The sequence below is a fragment of the Dryas octopetala genome, chromosome 9 (genome assembly GCF_963921425.1).
Source record: "Dryas octopetala chromosome 9, drDryOcto1.1, whole genome shotgun sequence".
In the NCBI taxonomy this organism is placed as follows: domain Eukaryota; kingdom Viridiplantae; phylum Streptophyta; class Magnoliopsida; order Rosales; family Rosaceae; genus Dryas; species Dryas octopetala.
The window spans coordinates 19,616,077-19,626,716 of record NC_141374.1 but is presented as its reverse complement, the minus strand read 5'-3'; the positions used below and the strand labels follow the sequence as shown (position 1 = coordinate 19,626,716).

Genomic DNA, 10,640 nt, shown 5'->3' with positions numbered 1-10,640 from the left:
AGAAGTTGAATTCAAACAAAGTGCGATTTGTACGACAATTTCAATAATAAATGGTACTTTGTTTATGCTTCAGAATTATGTTTGAATTGTAGGAAGGGTATGAAAGTAATGTTGCACATTATTGAACATTTTCTTCTGAGACCCAGTAACATTGAAGAGGGACAAATTCTTATTATAAACGGATATATCAAAGGGACCCCGCATACTAGTCATAGACTCATAGTAGCTTAGCTCTATTTTTCTTCGAAGAAGAAAAAAAAAGACGACTCATTCTATTTTTGGTAAAAGTAGTACGTGGACGGTGGATCTTAACTTCAAAACTTGTACTTGAAATCATCAGTCTGTTAACATTTCTTGGGTATAGACTCTAATACTTTATAGTGAGTGTGTGTCTTCTACCCCTATTTACAGGCACACACATATATATATATATATATATGTAAGGTTTATATATGCTGCTAATTAATACATATGGTGAGAGAGACCCAAATAACTTAATTAGAGATAATCTTCAATGGAAATGCTCAAATCCTCACCACCATTACTGTCACTGAAACCATTTCCATCCCAAAACTGGTGATCAGTCTCCATGGCCTCGCTTGTGCCACCTCCATTATTAACATGAGTGGAAGCCTGATCTGCCGACAACTTGTTAGCAATGAACTGAGCATCAACCGCCATGCCGGCATCCGAAGCCGCCTTCTGTATGGACCTTGGCGACATATCTGCACTCAGCTGGCTGACAGAAGCTGGCAACACCTGCGGAAAGTTGAGACTTTCCAACGTCGAAGGTCTACGCAAACAATAATAGGCAACGTCCCGAGCCACCGCTGCTGCCTCCGCCGTGGAGAAGGAACCCAACCAGAGCCGGTCTTGGGTGCCCGGAACCCGGATTTCCGACACCCACTTGCCCCATTTTCGTTGGCGCACTCCCTTGAGTTTGCGGAGAGTTGTTGTTGTTGTTGTTCCACTGCTTTCTTCTGACGATGAACTGCAACTCATGGTTTTTGGTTGTGTGTATGTGTGAGCTGATGATATTAGAGCTTCTCAAAATGTTGTGAGTGTAAATAACTTTTGTGCAGGAAAATGGAACGGGAAGAAGTGGGTTATATAGGTTGAACAATGACAAAGTCAAAGGTGACAAAAGGTACTTAATTAGCTAGCCAGCTAGTGGGATCCGGAAGGTCAAAATTTTCAAAGGTCAAAGTAAAAGGAGGGCTCATTATTAAATAAGATATAAACAGGACGGTGAGGCTAGGCCGCTAGGGTGTTGTGTTGGGGATAATGATAATCCCAACTTGGACGGTAGTACTAATTAACCCAATTCCAAATGGAATAGGATCCTTTCACTGTTGATTTTACATTTATATAGGTTCAAAATATTATTTTGGAGTTTAAGAATTAAGCATTTTGGTGGGATATCTTAAAGAATATATGTTGTTTAGATTTCAGATCAATACTAAAATGATTAGCGGAAAATCTAAATTCATGAAAAATATAAGACTCTGGTTAAAAAAGATACTAACTTTACTAAATAATGTGATGGATAGTATATTTTTTTATCAAAAAACAAAAAATTATGATGCTAAATTATAAAAATGATTATTTAATAGTGGTCAATATAATCAACTTTATTCATATTTACAGTATAGTAAATTTGACAGCATAATTGATCAAAGAATATTCATGATAATAAGATTGTTTACTTAAATCTGAATCTATTCTAAACTTTATGAAAAATACAATTATACCGAAATTGCTATGTCATGCATACAATTTTAGACCTTATGAATGTTTATGGCTTCACCCTTTTCCTCTTAGACATAGATTTTTTCAACTTTAAATTTGTTTACATCACAATATCACATTTAGTATCCAACTTTCCTATTTTTTAATAATTTACCAATAGATTTGCTCAACTTATTAAACATATGAAGCATTTTATCCAGAGGAAAAAACGTGTTTATTGAAGGTCACACATGACGTCAGACGAGGCTTTGAAATTTGACAGTTAGATTGAGTTAAAGGTAAAGAACATCGCGCGTAATGAATTCAGCGTTTCGATGCATGTGTAATTTGTATGTGATATCAATATCAATTTGATACAAGATTTGGAAAATCAAGTTGGATTAAACTGATTCATAAAGTTTACAGTCTTGATTTTACAAAAATTTATATCATATAGATGATGTAAATATTATACAACTAGATCTAATAGTTCAAATCTATATCTTACTTTGAACTAAGTGTAATCTTAAAATTAATCAATGGTGCGATCAGCGTTCCTAAACCACATATTTTTCCTGGGTATATATTATTAAGTGTGTGTGATTTGTGGAATTGGTCTTTCCGGTTCCTACCCAAGTCTTTCAATGACTCGTTCTTCGGGTAAAACTTTCCATATCATCAAACGTAAAATGCCCGACCAAAAAAAAAAAAAAAAAAAAATCAAACATAAAATGCCGTCGTACGTGTTAACTGGGTGATGACCATAGAATCTTGGTTGAACAAGTCTCACTCTCACTTTCCAAAAAGAAAGACCACTAAAACTTTGTGTCAACGTATCCCCGGACATGTGGAATTATTATCATCATTAATATATTTCCTTTCATAGGGTGGCTAGATGAAGTCGGCAAAATATGTTTATGCTCCTAATTAATTTTAGCTTCTTTTTTTTTTCTCAATTTATTTGAAAGTCTATTAGGACATGTGGAATTATTATCATCATTAATATATTTCTCTTCATAGGGTGGCTATTTGAAGTCGGCAAAATATGTTTATTGTCCTAATTATTTTTAGCTTTTTTTTCTTTCACAATTTATATATGTGACATCAATTTATTTGAAAGTCTATTTTTAATCTAATACATGAATATCATGAAATTGGAAACAAAAAAACAAATATCATTTTCCACGAAATTAATGTTAAAAGTATTTCTTTGTCCCTCTTGTGGACCCTTCACTAGCTAACCATTTATGAATTGGAATCTTGAATTTATTGAAATACTTGAAATGCATTCAATGAGAGAGAAGTATACTAGTTTCGTTGGAAGAGTTGATCAAAATTTGGCCTTTGGGTTCTAAATAGTCAACAAATTTGTGGGGTGTGGAAACTCGACATTACCCCAAAAGCGCAACTTTGTTTGTTTGTTGCTTCAGATTCGTGAAATACAACCTTAAGGTGCAACCTGGCCAGTATAATATACTATTTGTATTACTTGATTAATTTATATAATAAAACAGAATGATTTTTGAATTTTAAAATTTATCTTTGGGTTCAAATAATTAAGATCGTTTTGATTTTCATTCAATAGTTTGTTATCTATTTCTAAAATTTACTTTCCCGCCTATGAGAATTGGTTTGTCATCTCTCTCTCCTTAATTAATTTCCCTTTAACATTCAACTTTCTTAATTAATTTCTCCTTTGGCACGGATTACCCCTAGTATTATATATTATAACTTCATTCCCACACCACGTGGTTTGCTTCTACTATGCTCTTTTGTGTATCATTTATTTATGGCTTTTTAGCAAGATACCCACCTGAATTTTGACTCAATTTGCATGTTATCACCTAAATTAAAAATTGAAGCAAGTTGCCTCATGAATTAAATTTTATTTGCAAGTTACCACCTCCATCCAAATCTTCAGGAGTTTTTTGGTCTTTAAAATTAGGTGGGGAAGCTTTTGCCACCTCAGCATGCTGAGTGGCAAGGCCCAACCAGTTACAAGTGGCCACATGTACAATCATTTTTCTATTTCTATTTTTTTATTTTTATAAACTTTAAAAATTAATTAAAAATAACATCGAACTCAGAAAAATACACAGAAAATTTTTACGGACTCGTCTTGACTAATACTAATTTACTATAGAGTCAAATTACCAATTTACCCTCTGAGAGTTTCCAGAAAATTTGAGAAGTCCAAATTTCTTTTTTAAAAAATTAAAATAAATTTCCTACCATAAAATAAATTCTATAAAAATTATAGAATTTCGGTAAAGTCTCAGAAGAGTTCTAAAAAATATTTTGGAAATTACCAAAAACCTGTTTTAGAGAATTCTTTCGAGATTTTATGAAAATTCTAAAATTTTTCTAGAATTTATTTTGCTCTAAGAGCGAGAGGTCTTTTGGGTAGCAAGTGTTCACCATAAAAGCAATGTTAGTTTTTAGAAGACCAATGGTGCAACCTTGTAATTTTTGGAGTTCGCAAAATTATCCTATGAATTTTCAAAGAGTCTAGAGTATTTTAATTTTTTAGAAATAAATTTGGACTTCCCAAATTTTCTAGAAACTCTTGAAGAGCAAATTGATAATTTGACTCCATAATAAATTAGTATTAGTCAAGACGAGTCTGTAAGAATTTTTCGTATATTTTTCTGAGTCTGGAGCTATTTTTAATTAATTTTCAAAGTTTGTAAAAATAGAAAAATATAAATAGAAAAATGATTCTACATGTGGCCACTTGTAATTGGTTGGACCTTGCCACTAAGCATGCTGAGGTGGCAAAAGCTTCCCCACCCAAATTCAAAGACTAAAAAACCCATGAGGATTTGGATGGAGGTGGTAACTTGCAAATAAAATTTAATTCAAGGGATAAGTTGCTTCAATTTTTAATTTAAGTGGTAACATGCAAATCGAGTCAAAGTTCAGGTGGCTATTTTGCTAAAAAGCCTTATTTTATAGACCAAGTCTCAAATTCACATGTGGCTGACTGTATAATTTTTTTTTTAAAAAACTATGCTTTTCAATTCTATCTCTTTTTTTTTTTTGTATAATACAAACAAAATCAAACTTCTAGTAAATTATCAACGACTTGTCATCTTTAGATTTGTTGAATTTGAATTGAATTTCTCACTTTATAACAAGCTTCAAATTTATTTTTTGTTTGAATGTGTAAAGTTATTGTTGGACGGTATGTTTATCACTCCTAGGGTATAATATTAATAACATTCACTCATATTATGACACATATACTGGTTACACCACGTAGTGGTGTATCGGTTTGTTCAACTTGTGTTTTTAGAGGTTACCTACATTTTGAACGGAGTTATTAAATTATGTAGTCTATGTAACAAACTCTCTTCAGCTTTAATAAGTTCTATGAAAATAGGAAAGCATAACTGATTGGGCACTACTTGGGTATTCAACTTTGAGTACTATCTTGTACTCATCACCAATCACATGAGCTCATGATAAGGTCCACTATGAGAGAAAAGATGATTGGCCCCATCATGAACTCATGTGATTGGTGATGAGTACAAAGTTGGTACTCAAAATTGAGTACCCAAGCATTTTCCTTTGCATATGGTCTGATTAGGCGGTGGCATAGCATGAGTTAATTACACTTACACCCCCTGAGATTTATCGTCTTTTCACACACCCCTAGGGTTTTAAAAATTACACATACACATCTTGAGATTTTAAAACTATTGCATATAACCCCCTACAAGAGAAAAAAATAAATAAACAAAAAAAATATATATTTGTATTGAGGTTGAATCTTACACCTTGAGTAATCTTATTAGGCCATTTCACCCCTTAGCATGCCTTTTTGCATAATTTCTTATCATTTTTCATCTCACTATAAGAGGTTATATGTAACAGTTTTAAAACTTTAGAAAGTGTATGTGTAATTGTTGACACTCCAGAAGGTATATGTGAAAAAATGATAAACTTCAGAAGTATAAGTATAATTAACTCGGCGTAGTATCTGAGGGTAAGAAAATAACTTTTGGATCATTAATTCGTCCCAACTATTAAATGTTCTCGAAGAAGTGTTAATTAAAACGTTGGTTTTAAAATTTATTCAAAGATATATCTTGACAAAGTGTTAATTAAAGTCTCCCCATGCCCATTGCCTCATTGGCATAGCTACAGGAGGAGAAGTTGAATTCAAAGAAAGTGCGATTTGTACGACAATTTCAATAATAAATGGTACTTTGTTTATGCTTCAGAATTATGTTTGAATTGTAGCAAGGGTATGAAAGTAATGTTGCACATTATTGAACATTTTCTTCAGAGACCCAGTAACATTGAAGAGGGACAAATTCTTATTATAAACGGACATATCAAAGGGACCCCGCATACTAGCCATAGATGCATAGTAGCTTAACTCTATATTTCTTCGAAGAAAAAAAAAAAAAAAAGGCAACTCATTCTATTTTTGGTAAAAGTAGTACGTGGATGATGGATCTTAACTTCAAAACTTGTACTTGAAATCATCAGTCTGTTAAAATTTCTTGGGTATAGACTCTAATACTTTATAGTGAGTGTGTGTCTTCTACCCCTATTTACAGGCACACACATATATATATATATATATATGTAAGGTTTATATATGCTGCTAATTAATACATATGGTGAGAGAGACCCAAATAACTTAATTAGAGATAATCTTCAATGGAAATGCTCAAATCCTCACCACCATTACTGTCACTGAAACCATTTCCATCCCAAAACTGGTGATCAGTCTCCATGGCCTCGCTTGTGCCACCTCCATTATTAACATGAGTGGAAGCCTGATCTGCCGACAACTTGTTAGCAAAATTTTCAAAGGTCAAAGTAAAAGGAGGGCTCATTATTAAATAAGATATAAAAAGGACGGTGAGGCTGGGGTGTTGTGATGGGGATAATCCCAACTTGGACGGTAGTACTAATTAAACCAATTCCAAATGGAATAGGATCCTCTGCTGATTTTTTTAGTGTTGATTTTACATTTATGTATGTTCAAAATATTATTTTGGAGTTTAATAATTAAGCATTTTGGTGGGATATCTTAAATAATGTTGTTTAGATCAATAATAAAATGATTAGTAGAGAATCTAAATTGATGAAAAATATGAGATTCTGGTTAAATAATGTGATATGGACGGTATATATCTTTTTTTATCAAAAAACATGATGATGCCAAATTATAAAAATGATTATTCAGTAGTGGCCAATATAATCAATTTTATTCATATTTACAGTATAGTAAATTTGACAGCATAATTAATCAAAGAATATTCATAAGATTGTTTACTCAAATCTGAATCTATTGTAAACTTTATGAAAATGGTTTTTTTCATATTTAGTACCTGAACTTTGACCATTATCTTAATGTAGTACTTAAACTTTTATTTGTCCCAATTGAGTACCTAAACTTTTATTTTGTGTCTAATAGGTACCAAAATGAATTTCTGTTAAAATTATCAACAAAAGTTAGGGGCAATATAGTCACTTCAAAAAATTATTTTTTAATTTTAATTTTTAATTTTTTTTGTTTGTTGTGTTTTTTTTTTTAATAATTTTAAAAATATAAAGAAAATAATTAAAATATACTTTGACTATATTGCCCCTAATTTTTATTGACAATTTTAACAAAAATTCATTTTGGTACCTATTAGACACAAAATAAAAGTTTAGGTACTCAATTGGGACAAATAAAAGTTTAGGTACCACATTAAGACAAGGGTCAAAGTTTAGGTACTAAATATGAAATAAACCCTTATGAAAAATACAATTATACCGAAATTGCATGTCATGCATACAATTTTAGACCTTAAGCATCTCCAACAATTTAACTAACTTTCATCTTTAGCTATTTTAGTTAGATTTTAAAAAAAAAATTCACTCCAACAGCTTCTCTATTCACTTAGCTATTTTAGCTTATACTTTTTGGTTATTCAAATTTAGCTAGAAGGAGAGAGAAGATTGTTATTAGTTAAATCTCAACTTTATATTAAAAACTGACATTGTTTTGTTGTCAACATTATTTTTTGGCTCTTTGTAATTTTTTTATATTTTAAAAAATAATAAAATCTTTTAAAATTAACTAAAATAAAAAACATTATTGGAGTAAAAATTTTTAAATTGGCTAGCTAAAATAACTTTTCAACTATTTTACAACAAATATAGTTAAAATTTAGCTATCTTTATTAGAGTTGCTCTTTATGAATGTTAATGGTTTCACCCTTTTCCTCTTAAACATGGATTTTTTAACTTTAAATTTGTCTACATCACAATATCACATATAGTATCCAAATTCACTAATTTTTAATAATTTACCAATAGATTTGGTCAACATATTAAACATCTGGAGCGTAAGTTTTTGTCCAGAGATAAAAACGTGTTTATTGAAGGTCACACATGATGTCAGACAAGACCTTGGAATTTGACGGTTGGATTGAGTTAGAGGTGGAGAACATCGTGTGTAATGAGCACGGCGTTTCGATGCATGCGTAAGGCATGAGGTCATCATCGAGTTAACACGTACGACGACATTTTACGTTTGAATTGTTTTTAACTTTTTTTTTTTTTGTCGGTCATTTTACGTTTGATATAGATATGGAAAGTTTATGTGCCCGAAGAACGAGTCATTAAGTAGGGACCGGAAAGACCAATGCCACAAATCGAACACACTTAATAATATAAAAAGGAAAATTTTAACAAAAGGATTCCAATTATATCCTATTTTGCAGTTGAGAGCCGAAATAAGAGCTGGCCAAAGAGATAGGAGGGAGGTGGGGTTGGGGAGGGGAAGGTTTTGCATACTCCTACCTAGGGCTGGCATTCTATGCCGAATTATTGATTTTGAACGACGCCTAATCAATCGGTTTGGTCGTGCTGTGTGTTTTTTCGATATCGGCGGCCTTACCGAACTGCACCACTGCAATCGGGGTCAGAAACGGTCTAGCAACCACCCCCCGCAAAACACCAAAAAGTCAAATCAATCTGCCACCAACGCCTAATCGAGCCCAACTAAATTCGAAAAGTTAGTAACCGCTCGGAGTCAGTTCTGAAACGATCCATTTTGTGCCTTTCTGCTGCTGTCGGTAAGGGCTGTTCGGTTCAGTTACCGACATCGACCCACCCTTACTCCTATGCATTTTTTTTATTTGTTTCATTCTTTTAAGTTATTTTTTACTATTTTTTTTATTGTTAAATCATTTTGTCTCATAAATTTGGTCATGTGACCAACTTAACGGATATTTTAATGGACTTAACGGAAAATTCTTGATTGAAACTAATAGTTAATTATAATCTTTAATTAAAACAAAGTGAAATCGAAATTCTCAATTACAAAAAAAGGTAAAGTTTGAGTTATTTTGTTAAAATTTTCCCAATATAAAACTAGAAAAAATATATAGTTTAAGGACGATAATCGCACCATTGATTAATTTTAAGATTACACTTACTTCAAAGTAAGATATAGATTTGAACTATTAAATTTGACTGGATGATATTTACACCGTCTATAGGATAGAAATTCTCGTAAAACCAAGCCTATAAACTTTATGAATTGGTTTAAGTCAACTTGATTTCCCAAATCTTATATCAAATCGATATTGATATCATACACATAACAAATGAGTTGATTTTTTTATTAACATTAGAATTGATCGAACTTTTGATCTACTACAAATTTAACTCATTTCTCTACCGCCGCACACAAGCTACAATTCGTTGTCAACTATTTTTATAAACTTTTTTTCTTCTCCATTTATTATTCGCTTGAAGTGGGACTCTCATGAAATATCCTACAATATTTAGGTACCATTTTTTATGAGAAAAGAAAAAATGTTGAAATTAATTAGATTCCAAAAGATTTTCTTTGATCTCATGCATTATATGCTCCCTTGTCACATTAAATGCCTATTTGTGGTTTGACATAGAAGAAAGGGAAAGTCTTTGAGAGTATAAGATATAGCACCTTGGTTGAACAAGTCGTCTCACTCTCACTTGCCGAAAAGAAAAAAAAAAAAAAAAAAAAAAAAAAAAAAAAAGACCATTAAAACTTTGTGTCAACGTATCCCCGGATATGCGGAATTATTATCATCATTAATATATTTCCTTTCATAGGGTGGCTATATGAAGTCGGAAAAATATGTTTATTGTCCTAATTATTTTTAGCTTTTTTTCATTCTCAATTTATATATATGTGACATCAATTTATTTGAAAGTCTATTTTTAATCTAATATATAAATACCATGGAAATTGGAAAGAAAAAAAAAATTGGGACAAATATCATCTTCCACGAAATTAATGTTAAGTCTTTCTTTGGCCATCCCTCTTGTGGACCCTTCACTAGCTAACCATTTATGAATTTGAATCTTGAATTTATTGAAATACTTGAGATGTATTTAATGAGAGAGAAGTATAGTAGTTTTGACTAAGGACTAAGGAGGGATGGAAGAGTTGATCAAAATTTGGGCTTTGGGTTTTAAATAGTCTACAAATTTGTGGGGTGTGGAAACTCGACATTACCCCAAAAGTGCAACTTTGTTTGTTTGTCGCTTCAGATTCGTGAAACACAACCTTAAAGGTGCAACCTGGCCAGTATAATATAATATCTGTATTACTTGACTAATATTATATAATATAACTTCATTCCCACCCCACGTGCTTTGCTTCTACTATGCTCTTTTGTGGACTATTATTGGGATTAATATTTTATAGACCAAGTCTCAAATTCACATGTGGCTGGCTCTATAATAACTTTTTTTTTTTTAACTATGCTTTTCAATTCTGAATTCAAATATGTCCCAATTTAATTCTTAACCCAGACATTTGAGTTTGAGTCTCTAATTTGACCCTTAGAGCTAGACACTAAAAGAGGTAAAATCTCTTATGAATCCCTTAAGTTCGAGGTAAATTGTCT

The 10,640-nt window shown here is 31.8% G+C and overlaps 1 protein-coding gene across 1 annotated transcript; it reads right to left on the bottom strand.

The window, feature by feature from the left end:
• Positions 1 to 498: 498 nt before the first annotated feature.
• Positions 499 to 1,025, bottom strand: LOC147275416 (ethylene-responsive transcription factor ERF020-like). The gene has a single exon (XM_086228412.1). It carries the CDS (start codon positions 1,000 to 1,002, stop codon positions 499 to 501), a length of 504 nt encoding a protein of 167 aa, XP_086084538.1. The 5' UTR covers positions 1,003 to 1,025.
• Positions 1,026 to 10,640: the final 9,615 nt, after the last annotated feature.